The 25,348-nt window shown below is 41.4% G+C and overlaps 1 protein-coding gene across 1 annotated transcript in view; it reads left to right on the top strand.

The window, feature by feature from the left end:
• Positions 1-25,348, top strand: part of LOC132401643 (guanine nucleotide exchange factor VAV3) — a 451,830-nt gene that overhangs the window by 194,702 nt on the left and 231,780 nt on the right. The window contains exons 9-10 of the mRNA XM_059983657.1: positions 3,122-3,221; positions 9,603-9,698. Of these exons, the coding sequence (XP_059839640.1) occupies positions 3,122-3,221; positions 9,603-9,698 (196 nt within the window). The remainder of the gene's footprint in view (positions 1-3,121; positions 3,222-9,602; positions 9,699-25,348) is intronic.

The raw sequence follows: 25,348 nt of genomic DNA, 5'->3' as shown, positions 1-25,348 counted from the left end.
TCGGGAATGGCCTGACTGGATTCGAACCCGGGAACCTCCATTCCGGAGTCCAGCGCTGATGTCACTGTGCCATCAGCTGACCTGAGGGTTCCTTTATCTTAAGCTCCCAAATCAAATCTGGGTCATTAAATAACAGCTAATCCAGAAATGTTGTTCCCTGGTGGGCTCAGGCCCAACCACAAACTACTCTAAAAGGCCATCTCATAGGTATTCTACAAGTTTGTTGTCTTGGGATCTGGAACAACAGGATTTTCCCAATTTGCCTGCATAATGAAATAGCACTTTATTATCATAACATTGCCCTTTTGATATGCCTTTTCTATCTTCCATTTTAATTTGTATCCCACATCTGGCTATTCTTCAGAGGCCTGTATATAACTTCTATCAGGGTCTTTTTATCTTTGCAGTTGGTTACCTCTACTCACAAGAATTCTACATCTTCTGATCCTATGTCACCTCTTTCTAAAGATTTGGTTTTGTTTTTTTTTACCAACCAAGCCACACCACCCCCTGTGCCTACCTGCCTGTCCTTTCAATACAATGTGTATCCTTGGATGATAAGCTCTCACTTATGATCTTCTTACAGTCATGACTCTGAGATGCCCACAACTTCATACCTGCCAATGTCTCACTGTGCCACAAAATCATCTATGTTGTTCTGTATACTGCGCCCATTCAAATTTAACACCCTCAGTTCTGTATTCATCACCTTTTTTGATTTTGGCCCCCTGTTACTCTTTAACTCATCCCATTGACTGTAATTTTGCCCAATAATCTGCTTGTCCTTCCCGACAATCTCACTGCAAACTACATCTAGTTGTATACCGGCTGCTTCATCTCCAGCCCTGCCATTTTGGTTCCCATCCCTCTGCCAAATTTGTTTAAACCATCCCCAACAGCTCTAGCATACCTGCCAACAAGAATATTGATCCCCTTTGAGTTCAGATGTAACCTGTTGCTTTTATACAGGTCATACCTTCCCCAGAAGAGATCCCAATGATCCAGATATCCAATACCTTACCCCTGCACCAACTCTTCAGACATGCATTCATTGGCCATATCATCCTATTCTTACCCTCTGTGCACTGGTGGTGGACTGAGAGAGGGTTTAGAGAGGAATTTGGGATGCCAGGTTAGTGAATGGGGTTGACCATCTCTGAAGTTTTTAGAGCTGCATTCGCCCATGGTGTATTCAATCACTCTCCAAACTTCCATCATGCTTCAGTAAGTGAGGTCATTTCATAGGTGTAACAGCTTCTGAATTAAATGTCTGATAGTCAGCTCACTAAAATTGAGAATACTAAGGAACACAAGAAATTCTGGAAATCTTGAGCAATACACACAAGATATTAGAGGAGCTCAGCCAGTCGGGGAGAATTTATGGAAGGAAATGAACTTTCAATGTTTTTGACTGAGACTATTCCTCAGTATGAAAACAATAACAAACAATAACTATTGTCTCTGTCTAAGACCCCACTCCAGACAGATAACTGTCCCCAACACCATCACTGACCTTATCAACTCTGGCGGTCTCCCATCCACTGCCACCAACCTCATTGTTCCCTTATCTCACACTGCTTGCTCCTGCCTCCACAGGGACTGGGCAGTTGTTTATGATATTCAATTACAAACTGGAAGAGGGGACCAAGTGTAGTGTATCTAAGTTTGCTGTTGACACTAAATTGAGTGGAAAAGCAAATTGTGCAGACGATATGGAGAGTCTGCAGAGAGATAAAGAGAGGTTAACTGAGTGTATAAGGGTCTGGTAGATGGAGTACAACGTTGGTAAATGCAAGATCAACCACTTTGGAAGGAAAAATAGGAGATCAGATTATTATTTCAATGGTAAAAGATTATAGCATGCTGCTGTGCAGAGGGCTTGGGAATGCTTGTGCACGAGTCACAGAGGTTGGTTTGCAGGTGCAGCAGACTATCAAGAAGGCAAATATAATTTTGACATTCATTGCTAAAGGGATTGAATTTAAGAGGAGGGAGGTTACGCTGCAACTGCATGGGATACCGGTGAGGCTGCACCTGGAGTACTGCGTGCAGTTCTGGTCTCCTTACTTGAGGGAGGATATACTGGCTTTGGAGGCAGTGCATAGGAGGTTCACCAAGCTGATTTCAGAGATGAGGGGCTCGACAAGCCAGACGGCCTACTCCTGCTCGTATTTCTTATGTCAATTTCATCAACTTGCCCCCAATTTCTACCCTGCCCTGAAATTCATTTGGTCCATTTCTGACACCTCCCTCCCCTTTCTTGATCTCTCTGCCGACGTCTCTGGAGACATACAGTTGAGTGATATCTTTTATAAGGCTACTGATTCTCATGACTGTTCTTGTATCCTCCCTGTCTGCTGTAAAAATGTTATTTCCTTTTCTCAGTTCCTTCGTCTCCATTAGATTTGTTCCCAGGATGAGGCTTTCTTGTTCAGGACATCAGAGATATTCTCCTTCTTTAAAGATTGTGGCTTCCCTTCTTCCACCATTGACGCTGCCTTTATCTGCATCTCCTCCATTTCCTGAGTATCTGCAGTCATCCCATCTTCCCTCTGCCTTAATAGTGTTAGAGTTCCTCTTGTCCATGATCCTGCACATCCAACACATCATTCTCCACGACTTCTGCCATCTCCAAAGAGATCCTACCTCCAAACACATCTTTACCTTCGCCCACCCACTCATTGTGTGAGCTTGCTGTGCACATTAGGTACTATACACCTGCTGTCAGCCTCCTTCAGATTCCAGGGTATTTGGTTGTGTGTGGGGTGCTGAAAGGCACATAGAACTGTGTTAATTTCTTCATGGTTTTTGAATTTTCTCTTCCTCTCCCTTTCCCCTCACATTCCCCCTCCCCTACCCCTCACCATCTCACCCTCACCCCTCCCCTTTCGTTCTCCCCACTCTCTCTTCCCCCTCCCTCTCTCTTCTCCCTCTCTCTCTCTCCCCCCTCCCTGACCCCCCTCTATGTTTCACTCTCAATTTCTCTCTCTCTCTTATTTTCCATTCATTGTGCCTGTCGCTCTCCTCTTTCTCCATTTCTAACTCTCCCTCTCTGCCCTCATTTCCTTTTGTCTCGCTTTTTCTTCCTTTGTCTTTCTACTTCACCTCCTCCACTCCAAAGGTTGCTAATTTACAGCGAGTATTGCAGTAAGGTGGAGGATGCCATAAAGTGCTTGGATGAGATCAGTAAATCAAGACAAGATCTGCGGCTGAAACTTGAGGTAATAATCATGTTTAGTATTTTTGTTAACAAAATTTATGTTAAATTCTTTTGTGAAAGATTACTATGACAACATTTTGTGTGCCACAGTCCTGAGGAGGCACTGGATGCATAAAAGGAGAGAGAGTTTAGAAGAAGCAAACAGAGGCAGTCGGCACATTTGGGGCGCCACAGTTCCCGTGGAAAAATTGGATTGTGCATAATTAGGCACTTGACAAGGATCCTCAAGTTTAAGTGAAGTAATTATAGTGTAAGTGGTACTCACAAAATGCTGGAGGAACTCTGCAGGCCAGGCGACAACACTGGCAAGAAGTACGTCCAACTGCAGCTTTTAAGAGACCTGTTAATGGAGCTGGAGCAAGGACTGGATGAACTTTGGGTCATTCAGCAGGCTGAAGGATTGATATAAAAGATGTACAGGGAGATAGTTACACCCAAGGTGCAGGACAAAGATAACTGAGTGACCATCAGGAGGGTGAAAGGGGATAGGCAGTCAGTGCAGAGTACCACTGAGGCCATTCCCCTCAATAGCAGGTATTTGAGGCCTCCATCGGTCAGAGATGACCATGGATATTGCATCCTAGCTGTCTAGGTACACAAGCCTGGGTAGTACAATATGGAGAGCAAGCTCCCCCTCGCCATGAAACTGATGAATCCAAAGGAATGGCAGTGACCATACGGTTTGGTTCCAGCTCTGGATTTTTCTGTCGGGGTTTACTTCCAAAGCCTCCCCTATGAATGGGTGTAGCCACAAGGCAGCAGAAGTTTGAGATCAGAGTTTTCCTTCTTCTAGATGAGCTGCCCACCACGGCTGATGAGCCCCATGTTGGCCAGGAGAAACTACAGCCTACAATTAGTGGATTGGATGAATCAAGGACAGGGATGCAGACACACCAATTGTCTTTGTGAACCCACATGCTTTTAATTTGAGACAATAAAAGTTACTTGTTGGTAAATACAGATTCTCTGTGCCTCACTGATCATTATTAGAAAGGATGATTCTTGTAACACACATCTGCGCAAAGCAACTGTTTTTAAGGCACCAGTAACCCATTTTTGCCCCTTCTCCTGACAGTAGAAGCAACTTTGCCAGGCTTAGTAGCTAAGCCACACGTGAAGGCCAGAGCTAGACTTGGTTGTCAGAGACTCTTTGTGGCGCATGCGTCCAGGAGCATTTAATAGGTAGTGGGAGCTTCTCCCCATTACCACCTCTGGCTATAACAGCCTTAAGGAAGTGGTTTGGATATTGTTGGGGGGTGACTTTAGCAGAGGAAAGCCACAACAGTCAGTTGTCTGGCACTGAGTCTGGTTCTGTGGCTCAGAAGGGAAGAGGGGAGAAAAGGCAAGCTGTAGTGATAGGGGATTCATTGGTTAGGAGAACAGAAAGGAGGTTCTGTGTATGAGAACAAGATCCCCAGATGCTTTCTGGCCTTCTGGGTGCCAGGACATCTCAGATTGGGTCCACAGAATTCTTAAGTGGCAGGCTGAGCAGCCAGGGGTCGCGGTCTATGTAGGTGCCAATGACATGGGTAAAAGAGTGACATGGTCTCCAAAGTGAGTTAATGGGGTTAGGTGCTCAGTTAAAGGACAGAACCTCCAAGGTTGTCATCTCAAAATTACTACCTGTGCCATTTGCTAGAGAGGCCAGAAATAGGAAAACCATACTGTTTAACATATTGATAAGGAGTTGGTGTAAGAGGGAGGGCATCAGATTTTTAATTCATTGGGCTCTCTTCCAAGGAAGGTGAAACCTGTACAGAAGGGATGGTTTGCAACTGAACTGGAGGGGGACTAATATCCTGGTGGAGAGGTTTGCTACTGCTACATGTTGGGTTTAAACTAGAGTTCTAGTGGGATGGAAACCAGAGTGCCAGAACAGATAATGGAGTAATTGTGGATAAAGACGTTGTTATGCCGACATACAAGGTCAGGAATCAAAAGGCCGAGCATAGTGGGATTAATGTTCTGAGCTGCATATATTTCAATACAAGAAGTATTGTAGGAAAGGCAGATGAGCTTAGGGCATGGATCAGCATGTGGAATTATGACATTGTAGCCAATAGTGAGACTTGGTTGCAGGAAGGGTATGACTGAATGCTAAATGTTCCAGCATTCTGTTGTTTTAGTCTTGATAGAGTGGTAGGGGTTAAAAGAGGAGCATGGCATTACTAATCAGGAAAAAATTCACATCAATGCTTAGTCAGGATAGACTGGAGAGCTCATCTAGTGAGGCTTTATGGATGGATCTGAAGAATAAGAAAGGTATGACCATGTAAACAGAATTATATTATTCCCAAAAGCCTGTGGAATTTAGAGGAGCAAATTTGCAGAGAGATCGCAGACTGTTGCAATAAACATGGTAGTCATGGAAGATTTTAACATGCAGGTCAATTGGGAAAATCAGGTTGGTAATGGATCTTAAGAGAGTGAAGTTGTTGAATGTCTAACAGATGGCTTTCTAGAACAGTTTGTCATTGAGCCTACTAGGGGATTAGCTATACTGGATTGGGTGTTATGTAATGAACCAGAGGTGACTAGGGAGCTTAAGGTAAAAGAACCTTTAGGAACCAGTGATCACAATATGATTGTGTTCAACTTGAAATTTCATAGGGGGAAAGTAAAGTCTGATATAGCAGTATTTCAGTGCAGTAAGGTAAATTACAGTGGTATGGGAGTGGAATTGGCCAAAGTAAATTGGAAGGAGCTACTGGCAGGGAAGTCAGCAGAGCAGCAATGGTGTGCGTTTCTGGGGAAAATGAGGAAGATGCAGGACATGGATATTCCAAAATTGAAGAAGTACTCGAATGGTAAAATAGTGCCACCATGGCTGACAAGGGAAATCAAAGCTATTGTAAAAGCAAAAGGAAGGGCATACAACAAAGCAAAAATTAGTGGGAAGACAGGATTTGGAAGTTTTTAAAAACCTACAGAGAGCAACTAAAAAATCATTAGAAGGGAAAAGATGAAATATGAAAGCAAGCTAGTAGTATCAAAATGGGTAGTAAAGGTTTGTTCAAGTATATTAAAAATGAATGAAATGAGAGTGGATATAGGACTGCTAGAAAATGAGGCAGGAGAAATAATAACTGGGTACAAGGAGATGGCTGATGAACTAACTGAGTATTTTGTGTCAGTCTTCAGTCTGGAAGACACTAGAAGTGTGCGAGATGTTGTGGTGTGTGAAGGAGAGAAGTGGGTGAGTTACTGTTATAAGAGAGAAGGTACTCAAAAAGCTGAAAGAGCAAAAGATACATAAGCCACCTGGACCAGTGGAACTGCATCATAGGGTTCTGAAAGAGGTAGCGTCAGAGATTGTGGTGGCATTAGAAATGATCTTTCAAAAATCATTAGACTCCAGCATTGTGCCAGAGGACAGGAAAACTGCAAATGTAACTTCACTCTTTAAAAAAGGAGGAAGACAGCAGAAAGAAAATTATCGACCAGTCAGCCTGACCTTAGTGGTTGGGAAGATATGTAGTCAATTGTTAAGGATGAGGTGATGGAGTACTTGGTGACACAGTACAAGATAGTAGAAAGGCAGCATGGTTTCCTTCAGGGAAAATCCTGCCTGACAAACCTGTTGGAATTCTTTGAGGAGATTACAAGTAGGATAGATTAAGGGGTTGTAGTGGATGTTGTATATCTGGACTTGCAAAAGTCCTTTGATGAGGTGCCACACATGAGTCTGCTTACCAAGGTAAGAGTGCATAGTATTACAAGAAAGTTACTAACCTGGTTAGAGCATTGTGTGTTTGGCAGGAGGCAGTGAGTGGGGAATAAAACAATTCTTTTCTGGTTGGCTGCCAGTGACTGGTGGTGTTCCACATGGGTCAGTGTTGGAACCACTTCTTTTTATGCTGTATATAAATTATTTAGATGATGGAATAGATGGCTTTATTGGCAGTTTGCAAATGATATAAAGATTAATGGAGGGGCAGGTAGTGTTGAGGAAACAGGTAGGATGCAAAAGGACTTAGACAGATTAGGAGAAAGGGCAAGAAAGTGGCAAATGAAATACAGACAGACAGACATTCTTTATTGATCCCGAGGGAAATTGGGTTTCGTTACAGCTGCACCAACCAAGAATAGTGAAGAAATATAGCAATATAAGACCATAAATAATTAAATAATAATGTTCATCATGCCAAGTGGAAATAAGTCCAGAACCAGACCATTGACTCAAGGTGTCTGACACTCCTAGGGAGGAGTTGTAAAGTTTGATGGCCGCAGGTAGGAATGACTTCCTATGACGCTCAGTGTTACATCTCGGTGGAATGAGTCTCTGGCTGAACGTACTCCTATACCTAACCAGTACATTATGGAGTGGATAGGAGACATTGTCCAAGATGGCATGCAACTTGGACAGCACCCTCTTTTCAGACACCACCATCAGAGAGTCCAGTTCCACCCCCAAAACATCACTGGCCTTACGAATGAGTTTGTTGATTCTGTTGGTGTCTGCTACCCTCAGCCTGCTGCCCCAGCACACAACAGCAAACACGATAGCATTGGCCACCACAGCCTCATAGAACATTCTCAGCATCATCCGGCAGATGTTAAAGGACCTCATCTCCTCAGGAAATAGAGACGGTTCTGACCTTTCTTGTGGACAGCCTCAGTGTTCTTTGACCAGTCCAGTTTATTGTCAATTCATATCCCCAGGTATTTGTAATCCTCCACCATGTCCACACTGACCCCTTGGATGGAAACAGGGGTCACCAGTGCCTTAGCCCTCCTCAGGTCCACCACCAGCTCCTTAGTCTTTTTCACATTAAGCTGCAGATGATTCTGCTTGCACCATGTGACAAAGTTTCCCACCGTAGCCCTGTACTCGGCCTCATCTCCCCTGCTGATTCATCCAACTATGGCAGAGTCATCAGAAAACTTCTGAAGATGGCAAGACTCTGTGTTGTAGTTGAAGTCCGAGTTGTAGATGGTGAAGAGAAAGGGAGACAGGACAGTCCCCTGTGGAGCCCCAGTGCTGCTGACCACTCTGTCTGACACACAGTATTGCAAGCGCACGTACTGTGGTCTGCCAGTCAGGTAATCAATAATCCATGACACCAGGGAAGCATCCACCCGCATCACCGTCAGCTTCTCACCCAGCAGAGCAAGGTGGATGGTGTTGAACGCACTGGAGAAGTCAAAAAACATGCCCCTCACAGTGCTCGCCGGCTTGCCCAGGTGGGCGTAGACATGGTTCAGCAGGTAGACGATGGCATCCTCAACTCCTAGTTGGTGCTGATAGGCAAACTGGAGGGAGTTCTAAGTGTGGCTTAATCATAGGCCAGATCTGCTCTAGAACAAGTCTCTTCAGGGTCTTCATGATGTGGGAGGTCAATGCCACCATTCTGTAGTCATTGGAGCCACTGGGGCATGGTGTCTTTGGTACAGGAACGAGGCAGGACGTCTTCCACAGCACAGGAACCCTCTGGAGACTCAGGCTCAGATTGAAGACATGGTGAAGTACTAATGCATGGTCATTCACTTTCATAGTAAAAATAATTGTGCAGACTATTTTTTAAACGGGGTGAAAATCCAGAAATCTGAGATACAGAAGGACTTGCGAGTCCTTGTGTAGAACATCCTGAAGGTTAACTTGTAGGTTGAGTTGGTGGTGAGGAAGGCAAATGCCATGCTAGCATTCAGTTCAAGACGTTTAGAACACAAGAGCAAGGAGGTGATGCTGAGGCTTTATAAGGCACTGGTGGGGCCTCACCTTGAGTATTGTGAACAGTTTTGGGCCCCTCATCTTAGAAAAGATGTGCTGGCATTGAAGAGGGTCCAGAGGAGGTTCAGAGGGATGATTCCAGGAATGAAAGGGTTATTATTCAAGGAACGTTTGATGGCTCTGTGTCTGTACTCACAGGAATTCAGAAGCATGTGGGGGGATCTCGTTGAAACCTTTCGAATGTTGAAAGCCCTAGACAGAGTAGATATGACAAGGATGTTTCCCATGGTGGGAGAGTCTAGGCTAGAGGGCACAGCCTCAGGATAGATGGGTGCAGTAGATGGTGTAAATGGTGTGACTGACAAACTAGTTTTTAAATCACTCACTGTGATTTCACCATCTGATCAATAAGTAGCTCAGAGGCTAATTTCACAATTCATACCACATAAGTGTTTCTGGTCTCTGTCCATCACAGCATAAACTCACAGTAAATAGGTTCACATTTCACAGGATAGCCTCACAGTTCACATATTAACACCACACAAAGAGGTGTTACAGCCCAGACACCAGCATCTGACAAGCATTAACCAAAATGTCTGCAACCAGTCTCTCAAATGCTTGTTTCACTGTCCATCTGCACTAGGTTCTGCCCACTGATTGTTACTGATTCTCCCTGGGGATGTTTGCTATATTAATGTTGTTGTTGTGCAGGAATGTGCAAGGCGAGCCAACAACGGGAAGTTCACCTTGAGAGATCTGTTGGTGGTGCCCATGCAAAGAGTTCTCAAGTACCACCTCCTGCTTCAGGTGAGTCACAGAATGGCCACCCAACCAATGTGCAGACTGCTTGCATACCGATGCACTGACCATTCAACGTCCCACATACCCACACACTGTCACACTCACCATCTCACACACCCGTGCACATCCCCATTCACCATCCCAAATACTCATGCGCTGACATGCTCACTGTCCATAAGGCCATAGGAGCAGAATTTGGCCATTCAGACCATCAAGACTGCTCTGGCATTCCATCGTGGCTGATCCCAGATCCCACTGAACTCCATATACCTGCCTTCTCGTCATATCCTTTGATGCCCTGACTGATTAGGAAACAATCAACTTCTGCCTTAAATATACCCACGGACTTGGCCTCCACTGCAGTCTGTAACAGAGCATTCACAGATTAAGTACTCACTTGCTAAAAAAAATATTCCTCCTTACCGCTGTTCTGAAAGATCGCCCCTCAATTTTGAGGCTGTGCCCTCCAGTTCTGAATACCCCCACCATAGGAAACATCCTCTCCACATCCACCTCATCTAATCCTTTCAACATTCAGTAGGTTTCAATGAGATCCCCACACATTCTTATAAATTCCAGTGAGTACAGGCCCAAGGCTGCCAAACACTCCTCATATGTTATCCCCTTCATTCCCAGAATCATCCTCGTGTCTCTCCAATGACAACTCATTCTTTTTGAGATATAGGGCCCAAAACTGTTGACAATCTTCTAAGTGTGGCCTGACTAGTGTCTTATAAAGGCTCAGTATTATCTCCTTCCTTATATATTCTAATCCCCTTGAAATAAATGCCAACATTGCATTTGCCTTCTTTACCACAAACTCAACCTGTGTTAAACTTCTGGGAGTATTGCACGAGGACCCCTAAGTCCCTCTGCACCTCTGATGTTTAAAATTTCTCCCCATTTAGATAATAGTACACACTATTGTTCCTTTTACCAAAATTCATTATCATGTATTTCCCAAAACTGCATTCCATCTGCCACTGTTCTTCCAATTTGTCTGCCTTTCTGCAATCATGGTGCTTCCTCAGCACCTCCTATCTTCATATAGATTGACAAATTTAATCAGCACATTTATTTCTATTACCAAAGTGCATGACCATACATTTTCCAACATTTTATTTCATTTGCCATTTTCTTGCCCATTCTCCTAATCATTCTGTCCTTCTGCATCCTACCTATCTCCTCAACGCTACCTGCCCCTCCATCAATTTTTGTATCATTTGTAAACTTGGCAACAAAGCTGTCTATTCCATCATCTAAATTATAAAAAGAAGTGGTCCCAACACCGACTCCTGTGTAACACCACTAGTCACTGGCAGCCAATCAGAAAAGCATCCTTTTATTCCCACTCGCTGCCTACTACCAGTCAGCCAATGCTCTAACCATGTCATTAACTTTCCTGTAATACCATGGGCTCTTAACTTGGTAAGCAGCCTCATGTGTGGCACCTTGTCAAAGGGCTTCTGAAAGTCCAAATATACAATGGCCAGCTCTTCTATCCTACTTGTAATCTTCTCAAAAAATTCCAACAGGTTCATCAGGCAGGATTTTCCCTGAAGGAAACCATACCATGCTGACTTTGTACTATCTTGACCTGTGTCACCAAGTACACCATCACCTCATCCTTAACAATTGACTCTAACATGTTCCCAACTACTGAGGTCAGGCTAAGTGGTCTATAATTTCCTTTCTGCTGCTTTCCTCCTTTCTTAAAGGGAGGAGTAATATTTGCAATTTTCCATTCCCCTGGCACCATGTCAGAGTCCAATAATTTTTGAAAGATCATTTCTAATGCCACCACAATCTCTGACGCTACCTCTTTCAGAACCCCCATATTTCATCTTTCTTAGAGTATCCTTCTTAGAGTATTTTAGTTGCCTTTTGTTGGATTTTAAATGCTTCCCAATCATCCAAATTCCCACTCACTTTTGCTACTTTTCTTTGGCTTTTATGCAGTCCTTAACTTCCTTTGTCAGCCATGGTTGCCACTCCTCCCTTTTGAGAACAATTTCTCCTGTGTGATATATCTATCCTGCGCCTTGTGAACTATTTCCCAAAACTTTAGTCATCTCTGCTATGCCATTATCCCTACCTGTATCCTCCTCCTATCCACCTGGGCAAGCTCCTTTCTCATGCCTTTGTAGTTCCCTTTATTCCGTTGCAATACTGATGCATATGACTTATGTTTCTCCCCCTCAAATTGCAGTATGAATTCAATCGTATTATGATCACTCTCTCCTCAGAGTTCCTTTACATGAAGCTCCCTGATAAGATCTGGGTTATTACACAACACCCAATCTAAGATAGCCTTTTCCCAAGTAGGTTCAAGCCAAGCTGCTTTAAAAGGCCATCTCATAGGCATTCACAAATTCCCTCTCCTGCAATTCTACACCAACCTGATTTTCTCAAACCCCTTACATATTGAAGTCCCCCATTGCAATTTTATCATTACCGTTATAGAACATAGAAATCTACAGCACATTACAGGTCTTTGTGCCTACAATGTTGTGCCAACTATGTAACCTATTCTAGAAACTGCCTAGAGCAGGGGTCGGCAACCCGCGGCTCCGGAGCTGCAGGCGACTCTTTAATCTCTGTGCTGCAGCTCCCCGTGGTTTGTTAGTTTTTGAAATGTAATTCGAAATTTGAAGATTATGGTGATCTTGTACAATCTAAAAACGTTGTGGAGACCCCATTTCCTGGCACATCCGAACCGGCTCACAATTAGCCACCGTTCCGGCTAAGTTAGATAGCCTACGGGGGTTTGTGAGTACGTGTCTTTTGGAGCATCCGCGCCCATGGGGACGGGTTGAGGGAGGCTTTAAAGCAAGTTCTGTTTAGTTCGAATAAAGTTACCTTTGACTGCAGTGTCTTTATTTTAGCGCTGCGTGTAGTGCTACACCGCTACAACGTGTTTTTTATCGCTATTAATATACATCACCACTGCCAATGCCTGATACCCGCCAGTGCGCGCTTTCTTTTAATTCTTCGATCCAAGGTAGGCTAACTATGGAGTAACCTTCAACCCAACGTCTTTTTTTCGGAGTTCAAAATGTTTTTGTTGCATGCAGAAATGTAATTTCGTTTTCTCTGCAGGAGTTCATCAATTTCATAAATGCAACACATTATAGTTTGTTTATACATAGCATAAAGGCAAAAAAAACCCCGTTGTATGCAGTGTTATTTCATTTTAAATGTCAAACGGGTTTTGTGGCTCCCAGTGTTTTCTTTTCTGTGGGAAATGGGTCCATATTGGCTCTTTCAGTGGTAAACGTCGCCAACCCCTGGCCTAGAGTTACCCTACCACATGGTCCTACATTTTACTAAGCTCCATGTACCTATCTAACAGAATCTATTGTATCCACATCCACCACCCTAGCGGACAGTGCATTCCACACACTGACCACTCTCTGTGTGAAGAACTTACCCCTGACTTTCCCTCTGTACCTACCTCAAAGCACCTTAAAACTATGCCCTCTTACATGCCTTTTCCAACTGTCCTTGTAAGCTCAATTCAATAATAAATTCAATTCAATTCACTTTAATTGAATTCAACCCCATATCTTGACTGCTATTGGAAGGCCAATATATGATTCCCATAATGGTGTTTTCACCCTTGCAGTTCCTTAGCTCCACCCACAGAGATTCAACATTCTCTGACTTTATGTCACCTCTTTCTAAAGATGTAATTCCATCTCTTACCAACAGAGCCACACCACTGCCTATGCCTTCCTCCCTGACTTTTCAATATAAAGTAGATATTAAGCTCCCAACTTTTAGCCATGACTTAGTGATGCCCACAACATCATACCTACCAAACTCTAATTACGTCCATCTTATTCCAAATGCTACACATCTTCAGTGCTGCATTCTTTGCCTTTTGAATTTTGCTCCCCAAATATGTGTACCCAATCATTGGCCTGTCCTTCCTTACCTTCGTGTCACACCCATCATCTACTTGTAAACCTGCTGGCTCATCCTCAGCTTTATCATCCTGGTTCCCATATCCCTGCCACATTAGTTTAAACCACTCCCAAAATCTGCCTGCCAGAATATTGGTCCTCCTCAGATTCAAGTGCAACCTGTCCCTATTGTACAGATCCCACCTTCCCCAGAACAGGCCCCAGTTATCCAGAAATCTGAATCCCCACTCTCTGCTCCAGTTCCTCAGCCACGCATTTATCTGTTACCTCATTCTTTTCCTATCCTCACTGTCGCATGCCACAGGCAGCAATCCCAACATTACTAACCTTGAGATCCTGCTTCTCATCTCCCTTCCTAATACTGTATATTCTTTTTTCAGATCCTCCTCCCTTTTTATTCCTTTGACATTGGTACCAATGTGTACCATGGCTTCTGCTTGCTCAATCCCCCTTTTCAGGTTATTGTAGACGCATCCCGAAAGATTTTGGACACTGGCACCCGGGAGGCAAACTACCCTCCATGATTCCTTTTTGCGTTCACAGAATCACCTATGTGTCCCCCTGACTATAGAGTCCCCTATTACTGCTGCCTCCTCTTAAGTTCCCTACCCTTGTGAGCCACAGGGTCAGACTCAGTGCCAGAGACGAGGGCACTGTTGCTTTCCCCAGGTAGGTTGTTTCCCCCCCCCCCACCCCAACAATACTCAAAATGGAGTACTTATTGTTGAGGGGGATGGCACAAGAGTGTTCTCCACTATCTGATGTTCTCCCTTCCCTCTCCTGACAGTAATCCATTTATCTGACTTCTTGGGTATCTTTAGGGTCACTACCTGCCTGTAACTCCTGTCTATCACCGTTTCCCTTTCCCTAACGAGCTGCAGTTCCAGTTACCTAACACAGTCTCTAAGGAGCTGCATCTCGATGCTCCTGGTGCAGATGAAGCCATCGGGGAGGCTGGTAGTCTCCTGGAAATCCCACATCTGACTCCTAGAACAGAACACTTGCTCAGTAGACATGCCCCCTATTTCTCAAGTTAATTTAGAAAAAGAAATAAGAAGTAAGAAATGAACTTCTTACCTTGCCTTCGCCTGTTCTCACCGAAGCCTTCTTGAGCCAAAGCCTTATTACTCTGACTCAGACTACTCCAACAATGACTGCTCCTACAATGACCGCTCCACTAGATGGGACCCCTCTTCTACAGAGTCTGCGCTTTTAAAGCTCTTCACTGGACCTGTGTGGGAACACTTTGTTGCATCGAAAACTAGCTGCTTTTTAAAGTTCTTTGCTTGATCTGCACCTGGAACATTTCTGTTGCGTCTGCACAGTCTCTGTCTCTCTGTTTCTCTCTCTCTCTCTCTCCCCCCCACCCCTCTCTCTCTCCCCCTCTCTCCCTCTCTCTCCCTCTCTCCCTCCCTCCCTTCCTCTCTCCCTCTCCCCCTCCCTCCCTCCCTCTCTCCCTCTCCCTCTCTTTTCCATAGGATGATGATGGTTCCTTTCAGTCAGTTAGTGGGGTTTGATATGTGCATCCTGGAGTGGTTGTACAGATCGATCCTTGATAGGCACTGCTTGCCACATCCTTGGCAGATGAGGCCTGGAGGGGCAACAGGGGCAGAAGCTCTGTTGCGGCGCTTCCTGTGCTTTTCCTCTGTTGCCTCTATGCGCTTATTCTCAGCAGCGTCCACACCTTTTCTGATGGTGTCCCTGCACTGTGAGCAGTCTTGAGCCAGATCCTCCCATGTTGATGGGGCAATGTCAGCTTTCTTGAGGCTCTTGAAGAGTAGGGGGAGTATCTAGCTCAAACAGTATGGGTTGAGGGTGCACTCTTCCCAGTGCTTCATCGGTGATAGTTCCTGGTCTGTTCAGCAGCTTGTGGAAGTGCTCTTACCATCTTTTCATGTGCTCTGACTTCTCAGTGAAGATGGATGCACTGTCCTTGCTCAGGAGTTGTGAGGTGCCTTGTTTTGATGGACCATGCCCAACCTTTATTGCTTCTTAGAAGCTTCTTGAGTCATTACAGTCAGCAAAGGCTTGTAACTCCTTGGCCTTGTTCACCCACCACTGGTCTTTCATAGCTTGCATTCAAAAAGGCACGTTTATTGGAACTTGAGTTTGAGTGTTGAAGAAGAGCCTGGTGTGCAGCTGCCTTAGCTCTTAGAAGGTCTTGCACAAATGGGTTGCTCTCATCAAACCAGTCCTGATGCTTGTGCTTGACTTTCCCCAAGGTTTCCTGGGCAACGCTGTAGTCAGTTTCTTTGAAGGCATTCCAGTGCTCAGTAATATCGTCTGGTGAATTCTCAACCAATCTGCTTGGAGCAGTTTCCATAGTGGATTTCAGGGCATCAACACACTCACGGTGTTTCAATTTGGTGGTGTTCAGCCTTCTGGGTGGTTTGGCAGCATTCAGTCTGCATGGAGGTTTGATCGATAGAAATAGATCCAACCACACCATTTGATGATCAGTTGAGCACTCAGCTCCAAGCTTAACTCTGATGATATGGACATCAGAGATGTCTTGTTGTTGGGTGATGACACAGTCAATGAGATGCCAGCTTTTAGATCGTGGATGCATCCATGTGTATTTGAGCTTGTCTGGAAGTCTGAACAGTGTGTTAGTAATGCACAGTTTGAATTCTGTGCACATCGAGAGGAGCAGTAGACCGTTACCGTTACTGTTGTCAACCCCTTGGCGTCCAATCACACCAGGCCGCACAGTGGAATCCTTGCCAACCCGAGCATTAAAGTCTCCCAGCAACAGTAGCTTATCGGAAGTTGCCACACTACTGATGGTGGTTTTCAGCTCACTGTAGAATGCCTCCTTGACTTCACTGGGATTAGTTAGAGTTGGGGCGTAAACATTGACTATGGTGAGGCGGCGCTTTCCTTGCAGAGGTGTACACAAGGTCTGGATTTGGTCATTTACAGCAACTGGCAGGGTTGGTAGCTTTGCTGCTAGGCAGTTCTTGATAGCCAAGCACATACCAGATTCTCTTCGTTCTTCTTCGGGCCTGCCAGACCAGAAGAATGTGTACCCTCCTTTCTCTTAACAAAGCACACCCTCTCCAGCGAATTGAGACTCCTAGAGAGCCGCGATGACCACGTTGTAGTCCTTGAGCACACAAGCAACAAGTGCAGTGCGTCTCTCGGGGCGATCAGAGTTAGCATTGTCCAACAGAGATCGTATGTTCCGTGAGGTGACGGTCAGATTCTGCTTGTGATTCTTACCGCTAGAGTTAGACGACTCTCCAGCCGCGGTAGACTGGCCAGGTTGGTGTCAGCAGGCTTTGTTTGAGCCACCTTTTCTAGGCCCTTCCCTAATTGTAGGGTGAGCAGTGCCTCCCTAACAGGGCTGCTCAGACGCAGAGGGTGCTTTCTCACCAGATCTCCACTCTGTAATCCATGTGCAACCGCTCTCTCCACCTGTCACCTGCTTGCAGACTTGTGACTACATCTCCCAGCTGGTCAAGCCTACCGCTTTGCCACATGTCCGTCGCTACAGGACTTGGAGGTGTTGAGGATACCCCCACTCCTCAGAAAGGAACAGCGTGTTTGTCAATGGATTTTAGGTGAGTAGGGGGTTGCATAGGTCCAGACCCACCCTCTCGACATCCCCTCCCGGATCCAACGGCATGGTGGGATCCAAGACAGCTAGGGGAAGTTCTTTTTTCTTTCTTTTTAAATCTTTTTATTAGTTTTAAACAAACATAAATGAAACATGAATACAAAATGTTTGAGAGTACATAATTAATAGTTTAAATAGACATTCAGATATGTAATAATAAAAATATATAACCTCTCAAACCCAGAACACTAATGAACAAAGAAGTAAAAAGAGAAAAAAAAAAGAAAAACCCCCAAAAAAAGAGAAAAAAAAGCAAAAAAAAAACACTAACCAACATGGGCCATTGAATAATATTAAGTACATATACAGTAGTGCCAATAACTCCGAACCTCCATCCAATTGATAAGTAAGGTTTAGGAAAAGACAATTCAACTCATGTGAAAATGTTGAATAAAAGGTCTCCAAGTTTCTTCAAATTTAACTGAAGGTTCAAAAACCATACTTCTAATTTTTTCTAAACTCAAACAAGAAATAGTTTGAGAAAATCACTGAAATACAGTTGGAGGATTAATTTCTTTCCAATTCAATAAAATAGATCTTCTAGCCATTAATGTAACAAATGCAATCATTCGTTGAGATGAAGCAGATAAACGATTATTATCCGTCATTGGTAAACGGAAAATTGCAGTAAGAGGATACGGTTGAAAATTAATATTTAAGACTTTTGAAATAATACTGAAAATATCTTTCCAATAATTTTGTAAACAAGGACAAGACCAGAACATATAAGTCAATGAAGCAACATCAGAATGACATTTATCGCAGGTTGAGTTAAGATGAGAATAAAATCGAGCCAGTTTATCCTTAGACATATGAGCTCTATTTACAACCTTAAATTGTATTAGGGCATGTTTAGCACAAATAGAGGATGAATTTACCAATAATAAAATTTTTTCCCATTGCTCAGTAGATATAGGACAATGCAACTCTTGCCATTCCTTCTTAATTTTTTCTGATACATCTAACTGTAAATTCATGATAATCTTATAACTGATGGCTACTAAACCCTTTTGATAAGGATTAAGGGCTAAAATTCTATCTGTAATGTCCAATGGACATTCTTTCAAAAAAGACTGTAACTCATTATACAAAAAATTTCTAACTTGCAAATATCTAAAAAAAATGGGTTTTAGGTAAATTATATTTATTAGATAGCTGTTCAAAGGACATAATGTTATCATCCAGAAACAGATCACGAAAACATGTTATACCTTTTGTTTTCCATAACAGAAAAGCTTGATCCATAGATGAAGGGTGAAAAAATAATTAGATATTATAGGACATGATAAAATAAATTTATTCAAACCAAAAAATTTACGAAATTGAAACCAAATTCGTAATGTATATCTGACTATAGGATTAGTTATCTGTTTATTCAATTTGAATAAAGAAAAAGGAAGTGAAGATCCTAAGATTGAAATCAGTGAAAAATCTTCCACAGATTTACATTCCAAATTTACCCATTGTGGGCAAGTAGCTTTAGTCAATTCTTGTATCCAGAATATTAAATACCGTATATTAACTGCCCAATAGTAAAATCTTAGGTTTGGTAAAGCCAAGCCGCCCTCCTTCTTAGGCTTCTGTAAATATTTTTTACCCAATCTAGGATTTTTGTTCTGCCACAAGTAAGAAGATATTTTAGAGTCAATAGTATCAAGAAAAGCTTTAGGAATAAAAATTGGTAATGCTTGAAATAAATATAAGAATTTAGGTAGTATCATCATCTTAATAGCATTAACTTTACCAACCAATGACAAAGATAGTGGAGACCACCTAATAGCAAGTTGCTTAATTTGATCAATTAAAGGTAAAAAGTTTACCTTAAATAAATCTTTATGTTTTTAGTAATTTTAATACCTAGGTAAGTAAAATAATCTGTAACAATTTTATATGGTAAATGTTTATAAATTGGAACTTGCATATTTAATGGAAATAGTTCACTCTTGTTAAAATTCAATTTATAACCAGAAAAATTACTAAATTGAGCAAGCAAAGACGAAATAGCAGGGATAGATTTTTCAGGGTCAGATATATATAATAACAAATCATCAGCGTACAATGATACTTTATACGTCCTCTCCCCATGGGTAATACCCAGAATATTAGGTGATTCACGAATAGCTATAGCCAACCATTCTAAAGCAATGTCAAATAGTAAAGGACTTAAAGGGCAACCTTGCCTTGTACCACGAAATAGCTGAAAAAAAAGGGGATCTTTGATTATTGGTAAAAACCGAAGCTAAAGGTTTATGGTATATTAATTTAATCCATGATATAAATTTTGAACTAAAATTAAATTGTTGCATTGTAGTAAATAAATATGGCCATTCAACTCTGTCAAATGCTTTTTCAGCATCTAAAGAAATAACACATTCTGGTATTTTAGATGAAGAAGTATAAATAATATTAATTAATTTTCTAATGTTAAAAGATGAATAGCGATTTTTAATAAATCCAGTCTGATCTTCGGAAATAATTCGAGGTAATATATTTTCTAATCTAATAGCCAAAATTTTACTGAAAATCTTAAAATCCATATTTAATAAGGATATAGGTCAATAGGATGCACATTCAGTAGGGTCTTTATCTTTTTTAAGAGTTAAAGAAATAGAAGCTTCATAAAAAGATTTTGGTAATTTACCTACACTTAATACATCTTCAAAAATTTTACAAAGCCAAGGAGAAAGTATAGGAGAAAAAGATTTAAAAAATTCTACAGGAAAACCATCTGGACCAGAAGCTTTACCAGAATTCATTAAAAAAATAGCCTTTTCTATTTCAGACTCCGTAATAGGTGTATCTAAAATTACATTATCCTCAACAGTTACTTTTGGAATATTCAATTTCCTTAAAAATTCATTTATTATAGAAGAGTCCTTAGTGAATTCTGATTGATATAAGAAGTTATAAAAATCTTGAAAGGCTCTATTTATCTCTTTGTGGTCAATCGTCAGAGTACCATCTTGTTTACGAATTCTAGTAATCTGTCGTTTATCCGAAACAATTTTCAATTGGTTAGCCAATAATTTACCAGACTTATCTCCATGCATATAGAATTGAGTTTTTGATTTAATTAACTGACTTTCAAATGAAGAGGATAATAATAAACTATGTTCCATTTGAAGTTCCACTCTTTCTTTATAAAGTTCTTTACTAGGGGTCATTGAATAAATTTTATCAATTGCTTTGATTTTATCAACTAATGTTAATATTTTAGAATTAGTTCGTTTCCTAACTCCAGCAGAGTATGAAATAATCTGTCCACGAATATATGCTTTAAAAGTATCCCACAAAATTCCACTAGAGATCTCTACTGTAGAATTTGTTGCGAAAAACAAATCGATTTGTTGTTTAATAAAGTTAACAAAGTCTAAATCCTGCAATAAAATAGGATTAAACCTCCAAAATTTAGCATTGATATATGAATCCGTTATTTTAATAGATAACTTCAGAGGTGCATGATCAGATATGGTAATACAGTCATATTTACAATCAGTAACGTCTGTGAGTAAATGGTGATCAATGAAAAAGTAATCAATTCTTGAGTAATTATGATAAACATGGGAAAAGTATGAAAACTCTTTGTCATTAGGGTGTAGAAAACGCCAAATTTCACAAATAGCTGAATCAATCATAAAAGAGTTAATAAGAGAAGCCGATTTATTCGGAAGAGTTTGGGTAGGCTTGGATCTATCCATCACAGGGTTTAAACAACAGTTAAAATCCCCACCCATTATCAGTCTATATTGATTCAGATTAGGAAAGGATGTAAATAAGCATTTAAAAAATTCAGGACAATCAGTATTTGGAGCATAAACGTTAACTAAAACAACTTTTTGATTAAAAAGTAGACCAGTAATAAGCAAAAATCTACCTTGTGGATCTGAAATTGTTTCATGATGTATAAAAGAAGTTGATGAGTCTATAAAACTAGAAACACATCTTACTTTGGCTTGCGAATTTGCGTGATACTGTTGTTCCTTCCAAAACCTAAAAAAACATTGACTATCCACCTTCCTTACATGAGTCTCCTGCACAAAAATAACATTAGCATTCATTCTATGGAATACTTTGAATATTTTTTTCCGTTTGATCGGATGATTTAAACCATTAGTATTCCAAGAAACAAAATTAATAATCCTATCCATATTGACAATATTTATTACAGTTAACACATAAGTTTAAAAAAAAAAGTGAACTCATGAACCCGGAAGAAGGAAGTGAGTTCAAGGAGAAACCTGAAGTCACGGCACTGCAACCATTTTTGTAGTTTCATATAGGCCCATGAAATAAAACTATGCAAAAAGCAAGCAAAAAGAAAAAAAAGGAAAAGAAAAATCCCCCTCCCTCCACCCTCGAAACCCCAGGAAAAAAGCCAAAAAGAGGCAAGCAGGCAATCTAATACTAAAATTACCCCCGTGTCTCAAGACGGCAACTCAGACAAAAAAAAATTGAAAAAAATACAAACAACCCATATTATAAGAAAGGGTTAATATAACAAAAGTTAAAATATAAAATTAGTATTATATATATATATATAACAAAAGGGTTAAAAAATTAAATTGATAAAACCCATAAATAAATACTACTAAATTAGTATTTTAAATAAGAGTTTAAAACTTTCAAACTCATCAAAACGGATATGACATTCCAAGCGCTAGAGTCTGTCGGGAAGAAGAAACGCCATTTTATTATTATTTTTTTTAAATCTTAATATTTAAATGTTAAAAATATAAAAAAAGCTTATAAAAACTTAAAACAAGGAACCCTAATCAGTTATTTTCAAGGTTAATAGATTAATAAAATATAAAAAAATAATAAAATCAGAATAAACCAAAAACAAGAGAACTTTTACAATATATAAAAAATACATGTCAGCCATACCTAAAAAAAAACATCATTCTGTAAGGGATCGAAATTAGTCAATCCGATAGAGTGTCATTGTTCCAAAAAACTTTGAGCATCCGCTGGAGATTTAAACAGCCGAACAGTCCCTTCTTCAGAAGTAACTCTCAGATGTGCTGGAAATAACAGCGCTTGCTTGTAGCCTTCCTGGTGAAATTTAGACATAGCCGGTCTAAAAGCCATTCTTGCCCTTAAAACTTCAGGGCTATAATCTTCCAAAATACGAAGTTTGAATTCTTGAAAGTTAATCATACCCTTTTTCCAAGCCGCTCGAATCAGTCACTCTTTGATATGAGGGTAATGGATCCGGAGAATTACATGCCGTGGTTTATCTGAATCAGAATGATAGCGAGAGATACGGTGAGCACGATCGATTATTGGAGGAGAGTCCAGAACTTCTGAACCGAAGACATCCATTAGAAGTTTAGAAACGACAGCGCTCTCAAACTTTTCCAGAATCCCAATTAGCCGAAGATTTTGTCTTCGAGAGCGATTTTCAAGATCAATAATTTTAGATTTATAACGATCCATCTGTTGAGAAGTCGAAGCTTGCTCTTGTTGCAAAGTTTCGATAATATGTTCTTTCTTACGAGCGGCTTCTTCAAGCACCAAAATATTTGCTTGTTGTTTTTGTAGTTCCAGTGAAAGTGTTTTAAGTTCTCCTTCAAATGATTTTAAACCAGGCATGGGCAAACTACGGCCCGCGGGCCATATGCGGCCCATTAAGCTTTTTAATCTGGCCCGCAGAGCTTGATGAAATTATATTAATAAACCTTGTTAACATTTTCTCCCCGCAATTCTGGCGTTTTCCCATTAGATGACGCACTCTATATACATTGACCTTTGTTGAGGTGCAGCGTATTACTCCACATTTGCGCTTTACTCTTTGTTCGGCTCGACCTATTTGTGTGAACAGTCGTTCAGCGTCATGAACATCAACAAAGCCAGCCACAGATCCAAGTTAACTGACCAACACCTCAGATCCATCCTGAGAATCGCCACAACAAAACTAAATCCAGACCTTGATGCGCTGGCTAAAAAGGGAGACCAACAACACTGTTCCCACTGAAATTAAAAATAAGTTTCTTCGTTGTGTTATATAAAAAATGCATTTGAAAATATTTTTTTCAATAAGCCTTACATGTTACATGTCATTTCTGTTAAGTGATGGACATGAGTAGTGCGCAGGTGCACGTATGTTCTCAAAATAAAAAATGCGCTCCAGATCAAATAACGCGCTCCGCATACTGGCACACTGTCAGTGTTCTGTCTTTGTGCTGGTCGTTGTTGAGTTTTGGCACAGGGGACAATTGAATAAGAAGGAGCAGGACAAGTAGACCTGCATCTCCTACCGTTTTTGAAATAAAGACAGTCAGGAGGAGAGTGATGATGATAATATCTTGAAGGATAACAGAATTTTCAGTGCTTTAAAATAATAACTGTTACTATTAAAAAAAGCTGTATTTTATTAATTTAATTTTCAGTGTTTTAAAAGTCATTTCAATAAATAGCTAAATACCATGGGACTTCAAAGACAGATATTTTGTTATAATGCATTTGTTCATTTTCAATTGAAATTAAAGCACATGTTTTCTACATATCCCATGATATTTTATTTTCTCTTATGAGGTGTATTACCAAAACACTCCGTCCATCTGCTCCTGGTCCGGCCCCCCTGTCAAATTTTAGAACCCTTTGTGGCCCACAAGTCAAAAAGTTTGCCCACCCCTGTTTTAAACGCTCATCAAACGCAAAAAGCTGTTCAGTAATTTTTCTCTCCAGACCCGCAAATTTATCTTCTATAAGCTTTACAATAGTTTCTAAAGTTATCGGTTCTTTCGTCTGTTTCAATTCTTTTACTTTAGACATTTCAGCGAGTTGAAAATAGATCGACTAGTTAAAAAGAAAAATTCTATATGTTTAAACCCCTTTAGAATAAGTAAAAAAAGATCATTTAAGGGGTGTTTGTAGGTTAAAAAGACGTAAAAGGTTTGGAGCAAAGCCAAAAGCGGTTTACTCCATAAGCGCCATCTTGCGACCCCGGGGAAGTTCTGTTGCAGTGAATGGCCAGACCAAGCTTTGATGCAAGGGATGCCCTTTCCGCGCTTCACGGCACAAGTTTGCTAGATGGCTGTTGACCCTACGAGAGGGTTCATCCACCCTTTCTTTTCAAATCTTTTTATTATTATTATTATTCAAAAATAGCACAAGCACATCGAAGTAGCAACACTTACAATGCCTCAAAAAAGAAATTATCTTAAAGATTGACACGCTTCATGGCACAAGTTTGCTAGGTGGTCATTGACCCTACGAGAGGGTTCATCCACACTTTGACGGGTATTGTTTCTCGTCCTGCAGGGTGTCTAGCCACCCTCCTCATCAGACAAGCCTGGTGGGGGAGCCAGTTTAGTCACTGACCACCCGACCATGTGACAGGTAGTACTGGCTTACATGATACCAGTAGCACTCAAGCGAGTGGCCTGACCAGTATTCCAATCAACAAGCAATGTTCTATGTAGCAAACAAAAGCACAGGCATAGCAGGGGCCTGTACAGATGCCTGTGGCTACTTGCTGGATTTGCAGAAAGTGATTGGAGACAAGAGAGGTTGTTCCTGGTTAAATAGCATCTGTGGAGAGAGAAATCAGCCAGTGTCTAGACTAGGGGGTTCCCTTTCTGGGGTCCACAGACCCCTAGCTCAATGGTATTGGTCTATAACATAAAAAAGGTTGGGAACCCCTGGTCTAGACTCTTCATCGAAGGTTCTACGCTCTGTACAGAGAACCTTCTTGGTCAGCTTGTTTCTGGTGCATTAAGAAAGGTGGCATTACTAAATGTAGTAGGTGGAACAGGGAAGGAGAATCAGTGGATGTGATGTACATAGAATACAAATCAGTACAAACCCTTTGCTACTCCACAATCAGTCCAGAAAAGTTTGGCCAGGTGGATTTAGAATTGGCTTGCCTGCAGAAAGCAAAGGGTTGTGGTGGAAGTACATTCGGATTGGAGGATTGACTAGTGGTGTCCCACAATGATCAGTTCTGGGACCTCTACTTTTCGTGATTTTTATTAACGACCTGGATGTGGAGGTAGAAGGGTGGGTTGGCAAGTTTGCAGATGACACAAAGGTTGGTGGTGGTGTGGATAGTGTAGAGGATTGTCGAAGATTGCAGAGAGACATTGATAGGATGCCGGAGTGGGCTGAGA

Source organism: Hypanus sabinus, chromosome 11 (genome assembly GCF_030144855.1).
Source record: "Hypanus sabinus isolate sHypSab1 chromosome 11, sHypSab1.hap1, whole genome shotgun sequence".
NCBI classification, from domain to species: domain Eukaryota; kingdom Metazoa; phylum Chordata; class Chondrichthyes; order Myliobatiformes; family Dasyatidae; genus Hypanus; species Hypanus sabinus.
Note: the sequence above shows the minus strand (reverse complement) of the source record. Positions and strands in the feature narration are given on the sequence as shown.